This window comes from Lepisma saccharinum, chromosome 12 (genome assembly GCF_977018435.1).
Source record: "Lepisma saccharinum chromosome 12, izLepSacc3.1, whole genome shotgun sequence".
NCBI classification, from domain to species: domain Eukaryota; kingdom Metazoa; phylum Arthropoda; class Insecta; order Zygentoma; family Lepismatidae; genus Lepisma; species Lepisma saccharinum.
Window position 1 is genome coordinate 69,300,675 of NC_139240.1, and position 23,436 is coordinate 69,324,110.

Below are 23,436 nucleotides of genomic sequence, written 5' to 3' on the forward strand. Positions count from 1 at the left end.
ATTTATTGAAATTATGTACATTTGCATTGACATCAAGGTTTATATACAAAGGTCAACTCTTTAAAATTGTTCAATGTCTAATATGATGTCATACTTGGTATTTTATATTAACATTCAAAAAATGGTAATTGTAATCATTAAATAAGTATATTGTGATATACATAGTAAAATAGCTGTAACAGAGCAAATATGTACATTTACTAAACAAACATTCAAGGTGTTAAGCAGTTATGGACAAAAATATAAAACAAAAAACAATTGAAGATAACTTATACTAAAAAATCTGGCTTGAACTAGTTGTTCTAATACTAGTTGTCTGTGACTTTTAAGGAATCTCAAGATGGATGGTACATAAGTAAAAATGTGACGATTGGTGAAGGTTTGATATCATTAAAAATCTGGATCTTTTGAAAGATTATACTTGATAAGTTAATCTTTAATAGTTTGTTGAAACTATATAGAGACATTTTGTTGATAACAGAAGCTTGGAAATGCTTTTATAATGGAATAATCTGTAAAACGATAAAGAAAATATTTGGAACTGGTGTAAAGTGCCTAGTTTAATAATTGGGAGCAGGAAATTATTATCTGCTGGCATCAGCATTAACTAGCTAGTAAATGAATATTGCATTATCTAAAATGAAATGTTATGAGAAATAAGACTAAGTGAGTGTAATATTTTCTACATTTTGAATGTGAACAAGCCAAATGTGAAGTTTTGAAAATTGAAGGAAGCCATCTTGTGGACCTGATTGAGGAATCTGACATGTTGAGTGTGCTCAGATGTAGAACTGACGCATACTCAAATATTTAGTGAAAAACTTGCTCTGTCTCACAAGGAGATAATAAAGAAATGTTTTCTACATATAAATAACATTTATATGTTATAAATGTTCTTGTAAATAATTGCATAATTTGATGCTATTGTAATTTTTGTTGTTTCTAGTTTTTTTCTTCTTCTTTCTTTTCATTATTATCAATATAATAATTATAAAGTTATCAGTATATGTAAATTTAAATTTCCTTTTCAACATAGCACCATAGTTACCTATTGCGCCAATACTGAGTTTAAATTATACTGACAAAGTTGTTTTATACTTAAGATTATGAGACGTCAGGTGATTAGTTGAAAAGGTTCAAGCTTATAATAATCTTTGTATTGTTTTGCATCTTGTTATTGTTTCTGAGGATAGGTGTTTATTTCTGTAAATATGTCAGATCCAAAGGGTGATTTCTGCTTGGCAGATGTTATGGCTGCTCTCAATGCTATCAAGGATGGCCAAACAGAGCTCAAAGCTAATCAGGAGGATCTCAAAGCTAATCAGGAAAAGACTAATGCTCAATTGACAGAGCTGAATGATATTATTAAAACTAGTATCTCAGAAGTCAGAGTGTTCAGAGGTGAAATCGAAGCTACTTGTACAGAGCTTAGAGAAGAGATCAAAGATGAACTCGAGGTGGGCGAAAATACAAAAATGGCGGCTATATGTGTGGAAAGAGCCCAGTTAATGTCAACCTCAGATAAGTTAGAGGAAATATATGATATGTCCAGGCTTCTGCAAGAACAGGGAGATAAAAGTGAAGAAGATGCAATTTATGTCAAAGAACAAAGTATCTTGAAACTAGGAGAGACTTACAAGAAAGATGGCAAAGCAAAAGAACTGTCTGAACTTATTAAGCAGACGAGACCCTTCCTCTGCACCATTAGTAAGGCAAAGGCAGCAAAATTGGTTCGTGCTCTGGTTGACATGTTCTTGGATCTGGAAGCCACCATTGGCAGTAAAGTTCAGTTGTGCAAGGAATGCATTGAGTGTACAAAACAAGATAAAAATACTATCCTCGGGCAGTATTTGGAAGCCTGCCTAATAGCTTTGTATTTTGACACTGGAATGTTTACTGAAGCTCTTCACTTAGGATCGACCTTATTAAGAGAACTGAATAAGTTTGATGACAAAATGTTATTGCTAGAGGTTCAACTTCTAGAAAGTAAAACTTACCATGCCTTGAGTAATCTTCCAAAAGCACGTGCAGCACTTACCTCAGCTCGGACTACAGCTAATTCAATATATTGCCCTACAAAACTACAAGCATCGCTTGATATGCAGTCAGGCATTCTTCATGCTGCTGATGAGATAGACTTCAAAACAGCATACTCTTACTTCTATGAAGCATTTGAAGGCTATGATAGTGTGGAAAGCTCAAAGGCTTTGACTGCATTGAAGTACATGCTGCTGTCTAAAATAATGTTGAACACACCAGAAGATGTTCAGCAGATCATAAGCGGGAAACTGGCTCTGAAGTATGCCGGAAGTGCAATTGAAGCTATGAAGTGTGTTGCTCAAGCAAGTCTTAAGAGATCTCTGGTAGACTTTCAGGAGGCTGTGGATCAGTTTAAAGAAGAACTGGAAAATGATCCAATTGTTCGAGCACATTTAGACAGCCTTTATGACACAATGTTGGAACAAAACCTTTGTCAAATCATCGAACCTTATTCTCATGTTCAGGTGGATTATGTTTCAAAATGCATTAAGCTACCTGTAAACCAAGTAGAGAAGAAACTTTCACAAATGAATTTGGACAAGGAGTTTCACGGTATTCTAGACCAAGGTGAAGGGGTGTTTCCCCAAAGTGTTCCAAATGTCCAGTGGAAGGATAGAATAAGGAAAGGCACCAAATTTAAATTGAAAGAAATTAATAAGACTGTTTTCACCAATTGCCCAGGTGCAAGGAGGAAAGTAACAACCCATCCTAAACATGTTCGTAAAAGAACATTCCGGCAGAGATGTTTGAAATTATGGAGGAGAAAATTTCGTCTAGAAGCATTCCATGCTTACTCCTCACATATTTGTACTTTGACTGTGATAACATACTTGATCATGCATCGTACACATGTACGCAGAAGATGTCACGATGATGTCATGAAGTTAAAGTTAACTTCAAATTTGTAATGTCTTAGACTTACATTTTAATCATTTGATTACTTACCTGTAATGTATCTTTTCAAAGGCATTGTTGCAGTGCGCAGACATGTCTTACTATATTATATTAGATATGTGACTGAAAATTACTTGATCGGTAAAGATTGTTACATACTTACAATGCTTATCATTTATGATTAAGTTTAGAATTACAGTAATATGAACTATGAGTGTTGTAACATTCTTATGTGGTTGCATATATTTGGAAAAAGTATGTTATGAAACACATAGTTTTATTAGTATGTGAATTAGAAACATACAGTTTAGCAAAATAACTTTATTGTGTACATGTAACATCTGATACTAAGAGTTATCTTGAATACTTTCACTATGACAGTATCAGTGTATGTTTTAGTTTGGATATTGTCGATGGAGTAAGATCAGTGGTTACATAGCTTGACATGTTGAGTCATGAATATAGTTCTGTTTCAATGCTGAAATGAATCAATCACATACGCAAACCCTAAAATTGAAAAATATTATCAAAGATTCTTTGTTTAAAGAAAAGAATTACACTTTACTTTGTTCTGTGTGAACATAAAGTATAACTTTGTGACCTAAGGATAGGTTCACATGCTTCCGATATCATGTGAAGTAAAGACATGTCGACTTTGAAGTGTTATAAGGGGATGTTGAAGAAACCGAAGACAGGTTTCATCCAAACACAGAAAAGTCTCGGAGCATCAAGCCTTAAAAGGTTCAAAATAATAATTTGGAATTTAATATCCTTTACCTCAGATTGCACGGTGATGGTAGGGGAGTAGTTTGAACACTCACACCCGATGGTAACCTGTTGTCTAGGTGGAGTAGTAGTATATTAATAAAGGGGTTCATGCATATTTATTCAATTTGTTCAGCAGCCTGATTCTTCTGTTGGAATACACTGTTAACAATAAAGGTGCGGTAATTTGGGCACACGTGTTAACATTTGACCACATGTGAGCTGACAACTTATTATGATTGTATACCCATCTGACTTTCAAAGATTTTTAATTTTAACAAAGATTGATTTGATGTACATCCTGAAATATTGTTGCAGGATAATTTAATCTATACTTACCATCCACAGAGTAAAGTAACTTTAAGGGTTGGTTGGTTGGGAGTTTCTTATTGACTGAGTGTCAAGGGTGGTATATAGGACCTCAGTTCTTTACTTTTTCGTTCTTTGTATATTAATTTTAGCATTATGAAATTGCTTATGCGAATATGTTGTTTATTTTGTTGGTTTGAAGGACAAAAGATACTTCTTCATTCCACAACCATACCCACAAGGGTTGGTTGGTTGGGAGTTTCTTATTGACTGAGTGTCAAGGGTGGTACATAAAACCTCAGTTCTTTACTTTTTTAATTATTCATATATTAATTTTGGCATTATGAAATTGCTTATGCTAACACGTTGTTTATTTTGTTGGTTTGAAGGAAAAAAGATACTGCTTCATTTCACAACCATACCCATGAGGGTTGGTTGGTTGAGTTCTTCTTCTTAGGATGTTGGTTAAAGATGGTACTGTGAGTCACAGTACTTTGTGCAGAATTTTTCTTTTGTCGGCTGTCAATGTAAAAATTTTCTCTTTTTCTTGAGTCAGAAACATTAGTTCAGATATGAAGTCTTCTTCTGTAGAGTTTGCTTTAAGTTGATCTTCATGATCCAATATCGGTCCTCATTCATATTTCTTGATCCTTAGTTGTGTTGAACGGTGGAAAAATTCAATATAACAAATATTCTTTGTTATGTGTATATTGGAGTGCAAAAAATGTATAATATAATGTGATGGCATGTGCATAATAATTTTGAATGCTAAGATTTAGCTTTGGCTTGAAAAATATTTACTAGAGCACAAAGATTCCAAGAGTTGAATCGTAGGCTCAAATAGGAATGAACTTGACAAAGAGCAAAGAGATTCACGTGTTGATCCAAGCTTCAGTCAAGTAGTTGTTTCCTTTAAAAATGCTAGAATGCATTATGGCTACAAAATGTGTTCACAAAGGGCTGAATAGTAAGTTCGAGCCGTGACGCTGCGAGTTCAGGAACAACAATTATTTATGATTTATAATTTTAGTGCGCACATCATAATTTATACATTTCTTGCATGAATTCATTTGTGATGTAAAAAATCTTATATTCAGCACTCCGTAAATCTGAGGATGTTTGCTTTTCGATGCAGGGACTTACATTTTTGTCTTGTTAGCTGATGTTGCTAGATGAATGGATCAATTCCTAATGGGAAATTTAGATCAGAGGTAACTTACTCTACATGTAGAAAATTATTATTAATATATTTTTTGGCTAAATAAAGATTAATATAAAAATTATGCTCTCAGGTTGAGAATGAAGTTCTGAATGGTGCTTCATTGTTTGATAATAAATAATAATGTTATGTAGGTACATTGTTTATGTAAAAATGGTTACTTTACTGGATAATAATTGTTGGTATGTCGAACTTGATGTTTTTTGTTTTTCAATATTATTATGTACTAAATGTTCATTATGGGTAGTTGAAATGTATTGGTTCATGATGAACAAGTTCTGGTTGTATTGTTGGAAAACAAATATTCAGTCACACTCAATTGATTATAATGCTGAACATGTAAACAGATTGTAAATATAGAGGCATTGTATTGATGATTATATGTTAAATGTCTCAGTAGGGCTCAGATCTGTTGTGGGTTCGTCCCTTGTTGAGCGCCAGTATGACAATAAAAAGAATACATTGTCATAACTACATTTGAAAATGGTTAGGCTAAGTCCAAAGTTCCACATTTGTGCTATATCTATAATAATTTAGTCATATGATTGCTCAAAATTTTATTCATATAATGCAATTAAGTGTCTGAAATTACTATTTAAACTAATTTCATTAAATATGATGTTTAAAAAAGCCAATTTGTATATCATGACAAAATTATCAAATTGTGCAATATTCTGAATTCATATTCATAACAGTTATTTTTGACTGACAATATGAAAAAACAAATATCTTCAATCATATGTGTTCTTTCAGGCAAGCAAGATAAGTTACATTCAAATTTATAATTAAATTTATTGAAATTATGTACATTTGCATTGACATCAAGGTTTATATACAAAGGTCAACTCTTTAAAATTGTTCAATGTCTAATATGATGTCATACTTGGTATTTTATATTAACATTCAAAAAATGGTAATTGTAATCATTAAATAAGTATATTGTGATATACATAGTAAAATAGCTGTAACAGAGCAAATATGTACATTTACTAAACAAACATTCAAGGTGTTAAGCAGTTATGGACAAAAATATAAAACAAAAAACAATTGAAGATAACTTATACTAAAAAATCTGGCTTGAACTAGTTGTTCTAATACTAGTTGTCTGTGACTTTTAAGGAATCTCAAGATGGATGGTACATAAGTAAAAATGTGACGATTGGTGAAGGTTTGATATCATTAAAAATCTGGATCTTTTGAAAGATTATACTTGATAAGTTAATCTTTAATAGTTTGTTGAAACTATATAGAGACATTTTGTTGATAACAGAAGCTTGGAAATGCTTTTATAATGGAATAATCTGTAAAACGATAAAGAAAATATTTGGAACTGGTGTAAAGTGCCTAGTTTAATAATTGGGAGCAGGAAATTATTATCTGCTGGCATCAGCATTAACTAGCTAGTAAATGAATATTGCATTATCTAAAATGAAATGTTATGAGAAATAAGACTAAGTGAGTGTAATATTTTCTACATTTTGAATGTGAACAAGCCAAATGTGAAGTTTTGAAAATTGAAGGAAGCCATCTTGTGGACCTGATTGAGGAATCTGACATGTTGAGTGTGCTCAGATGTAGAACTGACGCATACTCAAATATTTAGTGAAAAACTTGCTCTGTCTCACAAGGAGATAATAAAGAAATGTTTTCTACATATAAATAACATTTATATGTTATAAATGTTCTTGTAAATAATTGCATAATTTGATGCTATTGTAATTTTTGTTGTTTCTAGTTTTTTTCTTCTTCTTTCTTTTCATTATTATCAATATAATAATTATAAAGTTATCAGTATATGTAAATTTAAATTTCCTTTTCAACATAGCACCATAGTTACCTATTGCGCCAATACTGAGTTTAAATTATACTGACAAAGTTGTTTTACTGCCTATATTCTTAAATAACTCCTTCAGCTGCCTACCGTTGATATAACCAAAACCTCCAAAATATGCATTTATTCCTCCACAACCAGCATTGAACGATGAAGGGTCAATAGTCACAAACTCTAAATTAGATACTGGAACACTTGCATGAATCGAGCCACCTGTCATATAGCCACCAAGCTGATCCATATCTCAGGCCTATTAACATTTCCTAAAATACCAAGCTTATCAAGTAATTTAGTATTTGATCCATATGCAACAAGGCAATTGAAGACAATCAAGGCAAGTGCCGTGATACATAAAGTGATATAATTTTGGATCATCACAACATACACCCTAGACTTTCTGCCACAGAAACAGCATTGCGTTTAAGTAAATCTAGCGCTAGGTATTGGTGCGTAATCGGCACGATGAACCCTAAGCTTTCAGAATATGCAAAGAGAGAGGGCGTTGATTGAACATTGATTTCCTTAATTAAATTTGCATTAGAACTTGCTGGGAATTTCTGAATAATCCTACCATCCAAAGTTATAGATGCAACTTTAAAGTTATATTTTGTGGCAAATATATTGGCTATATTAGCCAATACTGATAAAGTACCAATTCCTTCTTTAAATATTTTTTGTCCCTTTTACCTGTTCCCTTATTTAAATTATATACAGTGCTATGGAAATTAAGAAAGTACTGCTTCTATCTTGTCAACCTTCTTGTAATACTTTTCGTAGTATACTTTTAGTATCTTATTTCCCTGTTCATCCAGTTTTTGGTCAGTAAGTTATAATATAGATTTTTACATATAACTTCAATATATACCACCCCAACTGAAGGAACACAATTGTAAGTGGAGAATTGACAGCGAGAGAACTATTTTCTTTAATAGGTACATTGTGAAAACCTACATTTTTGATGATGCACCATTGTAATGCACAGCTGTTGTAGCTAGAAATGTTGATATATTTACCTGTGAGTATTGTGTAACTACAGCAGGCCTAATGGCATTTCAGTAAACCCCTTGTTTGACGCAGAGTGCAACTGGGGTGACCGAGAGTTCCAGCTGGCTGCATGGGCTTTCCGCAAGTGGAAGTTCCATCAGTTCACGTCTCTACGCGATGATCTGTGGGGGAATGCCATATTCCTGAAGGAAGCGAATGCCATTTCTGTAGAGCTGAAGAAAAAGGTAAGTTTTTAAGATAAGGTATGCATACCAATCAGCGGCAGTGCCAGGATTTTTCAAAAATAAGGAAACATGAAACACGCATGCAACCTTTCAAAACGGGGGGGAGCAAGGACAGTTCACTTTCCCTTGGTAGATAAGGTTTAGCATGGGGGGGGGGCAAAAAAAGCAAAAAGCGGGGGGCAACTGCAACCCTAATCACCGCCACTGATTAACATAAATTACTGACTGAAATTGAAATATATGTGTGAAAAATATAACTTTACATTGACATTTTCCAGGGATGCTGCCCCCTCCCCCGGGACGTTCATGATAATATGTATTAAGTCTTCTACTCCAAGAAAGTGGTCATACAGTGTAAACATTCAGATACACGTTGCAGTCTTATTGAACTATGTAGTGAAATACAAAATAAAATATCCTGCTCTTAAAAACATAATTTTTGAACCTTTTCAATGTAACGAATAGAGGTACGAAATACATAGTATGCGTACATTATACCTTCCGTCTGCTACAAGACAAAATGCGAAGAGCACAGGAACTGTGTCATCTTTAAAATCCCTTCTGCCGCACTATCACCAACAACGAACTGTAAAATTTCTTCGTGAACATTGGGCCTCTTCCTAACAGTTTTTGAAAAAGTTGGAATGGTACGTTTACTATACATGTTACGTGGAACAAATACAAGAGCGTATTAAGAAGAAAACTACCCTTCATGTTACAACTCGCATTAAATAATTTCCCAAGCACGACCTGCTGATACCTTAAAAGCAGCTGAAATTTTTTCTCCAGTGTAAAGAAGAACAAGTAGGCAGAAAATAAACTGTTTATCAACAATTCAAAAAAGCAAAAAACAACTCACATTAAGCTATAGGCAATTATCAGAAACCACGAAGAAACAAAGAAGAAAAAATTCATAACAACAATGCTGCCGAATGAAAAAAAAACGGCCGCTGATCTTTACAGAGGCTGCCTCCAGTACAGAAAAGTATCGGCACCTCTTTCAGTGCATGCCTGTTGCATACAATAATAACGGTCTTACTTCAGTATATTGATTAATAATAATTAGTATAATGGCAGAGAAGTGCATTGAATTTAGGATTCAAAAATGAAGATAAATATCCTTTTTATAGTAAATGATATTGGATTTATTTATTGGAATTATTTCTTTTATTATTTTGGTTGTATGTGTTTTAATTAGAGTTGCTTTTTTTACCTTGTTTGAACGTAGGATTTTAGGATATATTCAAATTCGTAATGCTCAATATGACGACATAACATAATATTACATATTAATGTTAGTGTTTTCAGTTGAACGTAGGGGTGCGGAAGAAAATTAAGGGGCACACAAGCACCCCCCTTGCACCCCCTTGGCACCGCTCCTGATACCAATGCTGATAACACTGTTCAACACACAAAATGTTATGGAAACAAGACTAGCTAATCTATACTAATTCAGAATCAATGAATTTGAAAATGACATTGAAATTTTCATCCTAGCTCTAGTTTTCATATAACAGCCAAGGCCTGAAATTATGATTTTCCCTCACCAATTATTGGGTCCACACCTGTAACAGTTGGCAACACTGCAACTGGGTGACATAATTCTAGCACAATCTTATCATGTGACCAGCTTCTGTAGCTGTAGCTACACATTTGTCTGTGAAAAACTAAATATGCTGACCAAGGTAGTAATTTATTTTATTAAAAACATAAACTAAACGTAACGTTTCAACCTTCTAGCAAGGTCTTCTTCAGACTCTGTATCAAGTACAAAAGTAACAAGATACAAAAACAGGGCATTATATATACACACAAACATTACTCCCTCCAGACTATTAGAAAAGTTGTTCTGGAACTTTCTAGCAGGTGGCTTTCCCTTGTCAACTGTACTTTCACCTAAAAGGCTAAACATATTGACTTTCATATAGAATGTGGTGAAGACTATGTTCGTGTTTTTCGATAGCAGTGGCATCATTCACAAAGAATTCGTGCCTCCAGGTAGAACAGTAAATAAGGAATTCTATCAGGAAGCGTTAAAACGCTTGCTAGCTCGAATCCAACGAGTTTGCCCAGACCTCTTCACCTCTCGTGATTTTTTCCTGCTCCACGAAAACGCCTTGCTTATTCGGCATCAATAAATCGCCAGTTCCTCACTGAAAAGCAACTCTCCACGTTGCATCATCCACCTTCTTCACTAGATCTGTCTCCTCCGGACTATTTCCTCTTCCCAAAACTGAAAATGCACCTGAGGGGTTCAAGATTCGACTTGATTAAGGAGATCCAGAAGGCTGTGACCGACAACTCAAGACACTTCCAACAGAAGACTTTTCTGAGGCCATGAAGAGATTGAAAACTCATGCTGAGCAATGTATCACATCAAATCGATCCTATTTTGAGTAAATCAACAGTCAAAACTCATACGCCTTTGACTTTGAATTTATTATTGCCTTAGTCCGGGAACTTACAGACCACACTGTATTTCTGGGTTGCGAGGATTTCGTCAACTTTCAGCAAGCTCAAGAAATGTCCGTGACTGTACACACACACATACCACACTGAACCGATGCCGATACTCTCACCGATAATGGTACTTGAAAATTATAATAATTGCCGGCCCCTGTGGCTGAGTGGTTAGCACATCGCGCTGCGACACCAAGGATCCCGGGTTCGAATCCTGCTTGGGCATGGTTGTTTGTGAATGTCCATTCATCAATTTCATAATTTCATCACCCATCTCCATCTTCGCAAATTAGCCAAGAGGCACAAAACGCGAAGTAAAATAAAGTAAATCAAATCAAATCAAAAAATTGTAATAATTAAAAGTTGTTAAAATATTTATTAATATTAGTGTGTAGGTATCCCACTCTAAATATAAGCATCAATGCACCGAGATTTTTACTTTAAAATATTCCAGATTCATAAGAATATTAAATTATGTGTAAAAGTTGTAATAACCTTTCGAAGCAAAATATTATAAAAGCAAGCTCAGCCTCTAACTAAACCACGACGACGGTGTACGAAGTTTATGGCTGCATAAGCATGCAGCCATTCGCACGGGATTGCTCAGAATAGTGAGTCAAGGGTCACAGTATCGAACCTTGACATCAGTCTCAATTCAGTCTACAAGAAGCATCTGGACAAAAAACATCATTCGCCTACCAGGTATGAACAAGCGTAAATAACCTTTAAATTCAACCTTCCATATCCCATTCCTCTTAGTCGGAGCAGGTTCAACTCACAAGTATATTTAAGCTCTACCTAAAATGTATTACTGAAGCATCCCTGTGACCTCAGATCCCTGGTAAGACGGGATTACAACAATTATCACAGAATTTCTCTCTCTCTCTCTCTCTCTCTCTCTCTCTCTCTCTCTCTCTCTCTCCTCTCCCTCCCTCTCTCCCCCTCTCTCTCCCTCCCTCCCCCTCTCTCTCTCCCTCTCTCTCTCCCTCTCCCCCTCCCCCTCCCTCTCCCTCCCTCCCTCCCTCCAGTTTTTCCGACACAAAGCTAGTGGAAAATTAAATGAAACTTCGAATTTTGCATAATTTCTAGGAAAATTAGTCTCCGCGAAAGAGCTGCGTGACATTTTTGGGGACCTAATGATAGACCAAAATGCCAGCAAGATATTGACCAGTATCGGTAAATAAATTTCAACCGATACTTTCTGATACCGATATCAATGGTATCAGCTCAGCCCTAGTAAATAGTGTATTTTAATTACAGCAATGTTTTTTATATATATATATATATATATGTGTGTTATAAAAATGTAATTTGTCCCATAGGTTCAGTTCCAGTTCATCCTACTGACAGATACATTGTATTCACCTTTGCCTGCTGACCTTATACCCATCTTGGATGATGAGGATGATGATGAACGACCATATCCCAGAACTATCGTAGCTGTGGAGGTTCAGGACACCAAGAACGGTGCAACACACTACTGGACGCTGGAAAAATTGAGGTAATACAAGAATTTCCGATAGAGTAGTGAGAATTTATCTGGTAGGTATCCTCCCTCTCGTGAATCATGAGCTGTAGTTTGATTTTCCACATTGGCTTACTTCTTATGTAGAAAATTCTGCAGTAGCGCCAAATTTAGACATTTATGTCATTATTATGTACTGTTGAGATTTTTTCTACTATTCTCAGCAATATCGACAAGCACAAGCAAACATGATAATATTTTTACAAGAAATTTGTTTCTATCTAAGGAGGTAAATCCATATCAGGGTGCGAAATCCTGGGGGGATGGGGGATTTCCCCCCACACCAACCATCTTAGCCTCAAAAATCCCTGTACCAAAAATTTCCGGGGGAGGGTTTTTGTTACAACAAACACAAACAAAAAATCAGGAATTACTTAATTTCAAATATACTTTACTAAGAATAATATCGAACACACACACAAGTTAGTGTGGTTGTGAGTGTTAAATGCTTCTCTCTCTCAAGAGATCTAATCAAAATCTCTATCAATATGCACAATAATAGTAAAACAAGAATACAAGACAGTAATAATTATGTAATCTAATTGATTTATATTAACATAAAGCAAAAACTATTTAAAAACTTACATATATAAAACCACTTCAACTATTTCATAATTTAGTAACACCTTTAACCAGTTAGTAAAGGAATTAGTTTGCCAGTTAATAATATCTGATATATATATATATGAAAGTAACAAATTGATTTCTTTATTTGTAATTAATAATAATAACAATATATTTTTAATTTAGTATATTTTTACTTTTAATAACATTATAAATATGTATATCAAATAATTTATATGTATGTTTGTGTGGAGAGGGGGTTGTAGATTAAGATCTTTCTCTTTCCCCCCCAATTAGTCTTCAATGATTTTGCACCCTGATCTGTACCGTCACATAATTTACAGCAATCTGTTTGCTGTAATTGTAAATTGGATTCAATTCAGAGCATATCGTTGAATTGAAATTTATAGTGGAAATTTTGATATCTTTAGTACTATCTTCAATATCCAGCAATACATGTGAGTCTTTTTTTTTTTTAAATCAACAACAATACAAATTGGGGTGTAGTTTACTTTCATTCAGTTGTCAACATCTGATGTGACATGTATCAACTTTACAATTTTTTTTTTAGAAGTATATATATATCATGGAAAAGCCATGGTGGTCTAGTGAATAGGGTATCTGACTGTCACGTGGGAGACCCGGGTTCAGTTCCTGGGATGGGTGATCTAAGGCTGGAGTTTTTCAGGCCTTGTCCTCACATAAAGCGGGGCTCACCCAGCCTCAAATCAATGGGTGACTGGAGTGTTGTGCTGATTACACCTCCAACATGGCAGAGATCGAGAATTGTGGGGCTCTATCCCCACATCCCCTAAATGTGCCTTTATGGCATGGTGCTATATGCATGGGAAACTGCCATTTTATATATTATGGATGAACCGATAAGAAAATTTAACTAATACAGATATCCTATATGTTACAGATCTGATGCAAATGTTCTTTGAATTATTGCAATGGGGTTTGCTTTGAAAAAGAAATTGCATATTTAGACATTAAAATAGCTGAATTTTGCACTAAATTCGAATTAACAGTTGTAGTGAATAAACAATTTACTACTCTATTTTTCTCAAAAGAACCACAATTAGTTGTTAATTATTATGTACTTAACTTTAAAAATTAATAATAATTCATTTTGCTGGAACATATGCTTTCAACAAATTAGCACACATATTTACACAGCTGAGATCATTTTGAAACATGTTTCTCATTCATATATGAACAGAATTTCCATGTTATGCAATATGTAAGAAAACCAAAAAATAATGGGAAAACTTAATGTTGGTGCATATATGCAAGGTAACTAATATTGTATGATGTATTAAATATGCATTTATCATTTTATGTTCAGTTTCATCTTTGAGATGTTAAACAGCTGAAGAAATTAATGTAGATATATATAGGATGCATAAAACAGTTCGTGTTTGAGTCCCCTGGCTTGCATTCCTCTTTAAATTGTAGGTACAGGATAATGAGAGCTTTAGGCATTGCCATTTTTTTTGTTTCATTCATTCATCCTCTACTGCACCTTAAAAGAAATTCAGTAAAGAATGTGTTTGTCATATCCTTATCGGCAAAGTGGAATAATAATTTAGGTTAATATTGTTAACATACTGCATTTGGAAACACTATATTATTCAGTAATTGTGTGTCATCATCCACTGGTTTAAATTATAGGTTACAGCATTGTACATTTCAGGCCAGAAGATGGTGCAATGGTAAACTCATTTATAATTTTAAGCTAATTTACTTAGCTTTCCACCTCAGTATATTTGGATAAATGCTGTAGCATGACAATTGTTTTCCTTTTATCCATTTCAATTTGCTGAGCTTTTTTAAAATTATAAATTATGATATAGATATATATATATATATGCATGGTTTTTATTGCTATAAACTTGGGAGTCTGTATTATTAATATTGTAAGAGGTTCTGTGAAGTGATGTCTTCCCTAAAAGAATCTAATTGAAATTTTGTGAACTAGTACATAATTAATTTTGCATTGAATTTAGGCTGTTTGTTTTATACTCACAGTCAATAGAAAGTGCAAAGCTTGGTCAGTATTAATACACTGTAGATGCTGAAGTTGAAAGCACAGCATGTTGGCTGAATGCAAATAACTGGCATGTTAGAATAATGAGTACAGTAAGGAGCAACTGATGGATACTTTACATAGCACATGTGTGCCCTTGCAGAATACAGATATCATCAAGGAAGAATATTGTTTAATGATGTAATATGTTGAGAAGAAATTGATATGACAATTTCTACTAGAGATGGACCAATATGATAAAAGTTTACAGATTCAATAATCTATTTGTGCCAATCAGTGGCAGGTCCAGAAGTTACAGTTGAGGGGGCAAATGTCAGTCGGGTACCTCACCTCGCCAAGTCCCGCACAGTGGCCATGCAGTCTTAAGGCATAAGCTTTGGGATCAGAATATGTGACACGCACAGGTTCGAGTCTTCTTGGGGAAAGCGTAACAACCTTTCTCCTGAGATTTTGGATCGGTGTGCACCTACCATCGTGAGGAAATTAGGGAGCTTTGAGTGAGTAGCATAACCCAGACATGGAAACCTACAACCGAGGGTTGGATGGATGATCTCCCACCTCTGGTTGGAGTGAGGCCTGCAGTCGGTATGTAGGCACTGGCCCTCATGGGCTGTTACACCATGGGTTACCCCACCTCGCCAAAAATCAATTCTAACTTACACTTGCACTGTCTTATATAAACATTTTATGGCACTGTGAACAGGAACCAACTTGAATTCCATGTTGTAGAGATTATTTTATGAAACTTGGGGTCCAGGACTGGAATAGCTGGTTATAATTGTATGTTATTACTAGGGCCCGGGACTTTATGTTATAACATATTTTTCAATTGGCTTCGGATCTATTATTGGGGTGAGATCTTTACATATCTGATGAAAATCAGCCGAAATAGACAAACTTGACAAAGCATATTTTGACATATTTCACCAATTTCGCATTTTTACAATATATTTCTTCAATTTTGTTGTAATAAGACATATTTCTGTATAATTTTGTAATTCTCTTGCACATAATTGTTTATTTCATAATTTTTTCTTCGTAGCTTTAGCACAACGGATAGTTCATATTGTCGATGGCAGGATATGGAAAGGTACATTGTTCTTAGTACAGAACAATAATACCCCACTTTTTTTTATCCCGCCGACAATTGATAGCCATGCAAACATTATTGAGGCAAAGTGTTCTCTCTCATTGTTGCACGGGAAGTGAAGAAGTTTCGTTCTCATTTCTTTGCCTTTTTCGCTTTTCACAAAAATCAGTCAAAAGTAAAAATAACATTCAGTACATTACAGCCCCTACTCTACTCTATCGGGTATGGGAGAAATTCGAGAGTACTGTTGTGCATATTTTTGGCTTTACTGGGAATATTTCTGCATTTTTCTGACATATTTATAATGTTTCATGACATATTTTCCAATTTATATGACAATTACATACATATTTTACAGTTTTATAGGACATAAAGTCCCGGGCCCTAGGTATTACCATAGTTCCTCCCATTACCATGGTAAACTGAACAATCAGATAGGAGTAAAATAAATAAACAAAGGGGTCTCTGGTTCAATCCTCCTTTGGAGGCATATTTCTTTGTGGTTCGGATCCAAATTTATACTGTAGGACCAACTGTTGACCCATCATCGTGAATACAGTTTCGGAACTACTTGAAAAAGTGCAGTAGCTCTGGTCTAGAAAACCAGAGAGAAATGATAGAAGTCGACAATGCATCGTCCAGTTGAAATCCACGTGGCGGGCCTCAACCCTGAAAGGGCTGTACATACAAAGTTTATTTTTAGGCCATTACTTCAGCAGTTGAAAAGAAAAATACCTGCCAATGCTCTGATTTGTAACATCATTCTTCATGTTGTCCTTCCTCACATTGATAAGAAGTCATCATCATCCACCATTTTGACTGGGCTCGTATGAAGCTTTTAAAGACTTTGAAATGCTAAGAACTCTTGTTTTGTTTCTTTTGCTTGTCAACAGAGTTCAGAGAGCCCAGTGTTGCGAAGAAATACAGCGTAAGTCAAAACGATGTTCCAGATTTCAGTCTCTATTTATTTCATTGTAATGGTACGTAAATGACCGAGATTACACACACAGATTGAATAACTCAAAAAGTTTTTCCCTGGCATATTATAAATGTTCTACGTACGATCCATGTGTTACACAACACACATCTAGTCTATAATCAAGTTCCTGCCACTCTCTTCCTAGCATGTCAGGGTCCAAGTCGGCTATGGCTGCAATGATGCGCAATTTTCTAATGGACTTGCCAGAAGGGGGTTCAACCCCAAATCTTGATTGATTGATTGATTTAGTTTTTTTTACTTCGCGTTTTGTGCCTCTTGGCTAATTTGCGAAGATGGGGATGAGTGATGAAATGATGAAATGGATGAAAATGGACATTCACAAACAACCATACCCGACCGGGATTCGAACCCGGGACCCTTGGCGTCGCAGCGCGATGTGCTAACCACTCAGCCACAGGGTCGGGCAACCAACCCCAAATCTTGTTCGGAAATGCCGCTGAACAAGCACGACAGACTTATTGGTATGAAAATCCAGAATACGGAATGCTTTCTGCTGTCCAGTAATAGCCATTTTCTTCACTGTGACTAAACTGCCTCCTGCTGGTCGAAAGTGCAACTACGAGTCTGCAATAGAAAGAAAAAACTTTTTGAGATTATATTCCATAAAAAAAAATTACGTATGTAAGAAAAGCTCATTACCTTTCGTATAAGAAATGAACGAAATTGGGAACATCATTTTGACTTACGCTGTATTTGTAGATATCAAGCATATTGAGCAAGCTTTGTACACGGTTATGATTAGAACTGCAATTTTATATTATGGCTGTGAAATTGCTTGAATGATCTCGATTAATTTCTTGGTCGCTAGAATAAATTTTAGATTTGTCCACATAAGGCTGTACATTGTAGACAAAGTTTGTTTTAACAGTAGCAATTGTAGAAAATAGTAGAAGTCTATTTTTAATGTGTGTTATTAAAGTAATGTTTTGTAAGATTAAGAGAAAATAGACAACCCAAAATTGACCAACCTGGAAGGCAGTTTGAGGTACCTTGAAAAGTAGTGCAAACTTTGTCTACAATACAGGTTCTGTATGTTTTTTTGTAATAAACAAATAATAGGAATGTTGTTTGGTGTTCACTTAACAGTATGTACAATTTAGAATGTTAATACCCAATTTCCTGTATTGTAGACATCGCTTGGAACTTATGCGACAAATTTACAATGAAGATCTTAGCCCAGGCACCCCGGAGCCCAAAGACGATTTTTTCCAATGTCTCTCTGTTTGTGCTAATCAGAAGTTCTCCCTTGCAAATCTTTTGCCGTCGAGGTTGGTGCTTGCTCTCACTGTTGGCATATTTCATTAGCTTCCAGTAACCTTGTATCTCTCTTAGCTGTGCCCCGATTTGCTGGCATGGTATTGCACAATGTATGCTGGTTGGCAGCACGTGTCTAACTAGCTTGTGTACATTCTCTTCCTAGTATTTTCAACATGTGCCGAAGTTTGTTGGTAAATGAAGATAAAGCAGTACATTTTCTCCTTAACGCCTTTATAAAATTTATTATTATTTTTTAGCTATACTGTCTGAATAAGATGCTTCTGTATTTGTAGGATTGTTGCACCTAGCTGTTCCTCTCACGGTTTCTGCTTCAGTGCCAAGTTTTGTTTGACGAAGGGTCGTATTTTGCGGCAACCAAGCAGTGTTCATTTTGTTTGTAATGTTTTTTGCTGTATTATGACTGCTTATGATCTCTATGTGCATGATTGTCTCATATTCCGTCATGGAGAATTTCTTTAGATTCTTCTAGGGAAGATGTTTTCAGTAAATATATATTTTTTTAAAATAACGATAAACTATCCCTTTTTCTGTCCGATAATGTGTGTCGAAAGACACGGCATGACTTGACTGCTTTAAGTGGGTATATCTTGTTAAAGGTTACTGCTTACTCTGCAATTACATATACAAACATATATTTTTCTTCTAGTAAGGACTGTCTATTTGATATTATTTTGTAGGTTTGTGTGTCGAATATGCCTGTTCTACTAATGTATGTTTTTCATATTTGTTTTCCTTTTTTTATGCAGTAATATATTGCTTTGAATTGGAAGTATTGGAGTAGTGGTACTTTTGTGGGTTCCCATGAAACACTATTGTGTTGAGTATTTATGTACAGGAAATAATGAAATTTGGAGAGTATCTAGAACATAATGATAAAGAAAGCAGAAAGAAGAGAATTTAATTTATATTCAAACAACAAACAGGATAAATAACATATTGTGGATTATTCGCGTGTTACTCACAAATCCAAAATATAAAAAAGGGAAGTTAAAAATTGTACTTACGTGTGTGAGTATATTGTTCCTCCTGTAGAACGACGTTTCAGAGATTGATTATCTCCTTCTTCAGGTTCATAAAAAAATTAGCTACTTGACATAGTACTGCGTCAAAAATGTAATATGAGGATTGTGGTTGAGGGTTGGTTTGGATACATTTAAAAAATTATGTTTTTTCTATTAAAAGTTCGTAAAAAACATGTCGTTCCCTAAGAAAACTTGTACAATAGACCTATTCATGGTAAAAAGTTAAAAAAAGTTATAAATCTGAGAAACCTGCTTGAAAAACAAAGCAACTTGCAGGTTCGGACATTCCTACCAATAATTTTTTAAATGTATCCAAACCAACCCTCAACCACAATCCTCATATTACATTTTTGACGCAGTACTATGTCAAGTACCTAGTTTTTTTATGAACCTGAAGAAGGAGATAGTCAATCTCTGAAACGTCGTTCTACAGGAGGAACAATATACTCACTTACGTAAGTACAATTTTTAACTTCCCTTTTTTATATTTTAAACAGGATAAACTTTAATCCTTATAAAAGATAAAATTATTAATTATTACAAAAATATTTCAATCCCCTATCACCAATTGAAAACTGCAGTTTATTTTGAGCTTAGGATCAAAATAAGCAGCCATTTGTGAATGATGACCAAAATCCAAAAATATGTACTTGTATTGTTGTTATTTTATGTTGCTTTTCTGCCACTTTTGGCTAATTGCAACAGTGATGATGAGTGATGATTAGATGAAATTGATGAAAGGACACTCAAAAAGAGCACCCATTAACAAGCCATAATTTGAACCCAGGAACTTCAATGTTAAGATCAAAATTATATCACTTAGAGCACTTGGTCATCTAGTTCACCAAAATCAGTAGGCAATTGACATACTTTTTCACAAGTAACACAGAATTATTATCTTCTACAAGAATTGAAAGAAAATATTATTTGAGTAGGAAAGTATACCCTATGAATCATTACATTTTAGTGTCTCTTTTCCCCTCGCTTGGCTTGCAAAAGGTACCAGGATCCTCCACCATTTAGTCTATCTTCTCCCCGAGGGATCAGCGTCAGCTATAGGACAACACGACGCTGTGTCATCACATCCCATAGCTCTACTAACTGTGTATCCTCTTGGCGAGCAGAGACCGTACAGGAATAAGACAAGCCAGAAATCACAATTACCGATACTCTCTCCACATGTGTTTTATTTAGATCGGATGGTAAGGGATTGTAGATGAAAGGCACACCGTCGCTCACTCACCTTGCCTAACTCAAAGACGATCTCCTGAGCACTGAGTAGTCATGGAACTTGCAAAAGAGGGCCCACATAGTTACCCCACCTGCGTACATACCAGAGATGTACATGACCTCCCTGTTGAACTGGACGTATGATGTAGAGCTTATTTGCGCTTTAAGCAATGTTCGTGCATCACTTGCACCCTATCCTCTACGTTATCCTTCCCATTTAACTTGATGAAGACTGTTTGTAATACATACGTGAAAAATTGTGATGAAACTGAATATATACCAGAAAAACCAGTCGCATCAGGGTAAACATAATTTGTATGATGTCAACAGCTGAACACGTGACTCTAGTTTAATTTTGACATGAATGAAGCGTATTCCTTCAGCAGTAAGAAGACCGAAATGGTATTTTCTAACATCAGTAACCAAATTGACATTTTCAGCTAAATTCTGCTTTGCTTGCTATTGGTCGTCTTAAATTAAGTCAAAAAGATTTTAGCCTTGCCAAGTTTATTTTCCATGTTTATTCTATGAAAAATTGACAGTCAGTTTGTGGTGAAGAGTTTCCACATGTACGTAAAAGAATAATTTTGATACCATGCACTTAATAAGCATTGAATGACTAAGATATCCTAACTTTTATACCCGCTACATTGTCTCTCAGTATATGATAATGTCTGTTTCATGTCTGTAAAGAGCCACCTTGCTGACTGAATGGCTCATATCATGATTTTGCTGCCGAAAGTTTCAGGTTTGAGTCCCAGGCTTGGCGAGTTCGTTTTAAGTTCACTTTATGCACAGAAAGGCTAATCAGGACTGGACCTACAGTTTAAAGTGTGATACAAACCACTATGTGCCTCCACCAGGTATTGAACCCAGGATCCCTTGATTACAAGGCAGTGATGTTACCATCAGAGAGGCCATCCCAGCTTCAGTGTTCATGAATGTACATCAATAAGTACCATTTAATCAGCATGCATCTTTGACATCATGATTAACCAAAAGTGTCAGAAAAGCAGTTTTTTTAAATTTTAATATCTTCTCCTCTCCCCTTCCATGTTGTTTGTGAATAATATTGTGGGTAAAGACAATCTATTATAAGTAAGTACTAGTGTAACTAAATAGTTAATATTGTAATTTTCTTCGGTACACATTACAGGATAATAACTACAAAAATATTCATCCATAATTGTGCATTTCTAGTTCTGATTTACATGTTGCCTTTGCTGGCATGGTAACACACCTCGTACACCTGATAACATTTAATACATTTAATTAACGTTAGTTTGTTTTTCGTGGCTTACTTTCAGACAACGCCTAGAACTAATGAGAGAAATGTACCACAATGAAGCAGAGTTATCGCCAACTTCTCCAGACTACAATATCGAGTCTCTCACAGGAGGGGATCCATTTTACGATCGTTTCCCATGGTTCCGTCTGGTGGGAAGGTGAGTACAATGTGTGTTTGTAACTTATTAAGATCCCTTAATATTTAACACCACAAGGGAATTCTGTGCCTCGTTTTGATCCAGTTAATTTTCAAGTTTGGAATTTTATGTTTGCTGCCTATTTTTGGGCTTGTGCCTTTTTTTATTTTTGAGTTTTATCGTAATTTGTACATCAATCAACTTAGACCCAGCGAAAATAAACCATAATTAAACTGGTGATTGAGTAGTGAATTCATCATCTTTGTACTGACATTCAGAGTATTATTGTGAGTATCCCATCATAAATGTTTGTCTAATCACCATTCATCATCATCATCAGGATTAACGAAATGTCTACCAGTCAAGCAAGTCATGAAAGTCGAGAAAAAGTAAAGAAATCAACAAGTAGGCCAACAAGTCAATGAAAGGTCAAAGAAATATATTTGTGGTCAAGAATTTTTGCTATCACAAAGACTGCTTGATTGATTTAGTTTATTTTACTTCACTTTTCTGCCTCTTTGTCTAATCATGAAGATGAGGATGAATGGTGGATGATGGAACAATCAGAAATACAACACGAACCCCACACAAGATTATACTGGATGTGAGTCCAGATGCCAGAGCCTCGCTAATCTGCCAAATGCAGTCCAGGTTGCATTAATACATAAAGCAAGTCTATAATAAGTGCCTATTTTCATCATTTTGTGCCTACTTGCCTGCCTGGTTTACATTTTTTTTGTAAGTGCCTATGAATCTGCTCTAATAATTACATAGAAATTAGATATTCAGTCCATAAAGTATTGTGAATTATGCAGAATAGTGATGGTCCAATACTGATGTGAAATTTATCTATACTGATTAGTGATATTCTACCAAACCAAAATAAAATTGCAAATGTCCCATGAAGAACGCAAATGGCTGATTCACCTCTTTAATTAATGTAGATTTAATCAGATGACTGTGTGTGTTCATTTATTTACTGTATGAAACCACACCATATGATTTGTACATTTATATTCGTGAGAATAATTTTAAAAGCGAGAGAATTTTCCACAAAGTTGCAGACTATAATAATAATAATAGTAGTAGGGATGGGCTGATATGAAATTTTGGCCGATACTGATAAAGTACCGATATAAAATTTACCGATACTGAAAACCGATATTCTACCGATCCGATATAAAATTAGAAATTGTCCGTGAAGAACCTGAAAGGTTCACTAACCTCTTTAATAAATGTGTGTTTCAAGGTGACTGCTGTGCAAAAGAAGTTGCATATTTAGTCATTTACTTTTTTAGAAAGTAGGACATGGATATTATCCATATAAATTACAACAAAATTGCAGAATTTTGCACTAAATTGTCAGATAATATTCGATACATCGGATCGGTAAAATAATCTGTAATTTTACCGATAAACCGATACACTGATATGCCTATATCGGCCGATACCGATAGAGTACCGATTAATCAGTCCCATCCCAAAATAATAGTAACATGCTTCTCT

General features: G+C 34.9%; 1 protein-coding gene and 1 pseudogene across 11 annotated transcripts in view; both read left to right on the plus strand.

The window, feature by feature from the left end:
- Positions 1-23,436, plus strand: part of unc-104 (kinesin family member unc-104) — a 192,674-nt gene that overhangs the window by 123,745 nt on the left and 45,493 nt on the right. For 5 of the 11 annotated variants that reach the window (XM_083132594.1, XM_083132593.1, XM_083132596.1 and 2 more), the window contains 4 exons: positions 8,115-8,287; positions 12,070-12,248; positions 18,107-18,244; positions 21,814-21,951. In XM_083132594.1, coding sequence (XP_082988720.1) covers positions 8,115-8,287; positions 12,070-12,248; positions 18,107-18,244; positions 21,814-21,951 — 628 coding nt within the window. The remainder of the gene's footprint in view (positions 1-8,114; positions 8,288-12,069; positions 12,249-18,106; positions 18,245-21,813; positions 21,952-23,436) is intronic. The other 6 variants (XM_083132600.1, XM_083132601.1, XM_083132603.1 and 3 more) reach the window with 3 other exon arrangements.
- LOC145996553 (26S proteasome non-ATPase regulatory subunit 11 pseudogene) lies at positions 1,391-2,948 on the plus strand (annotated as a pseudogene).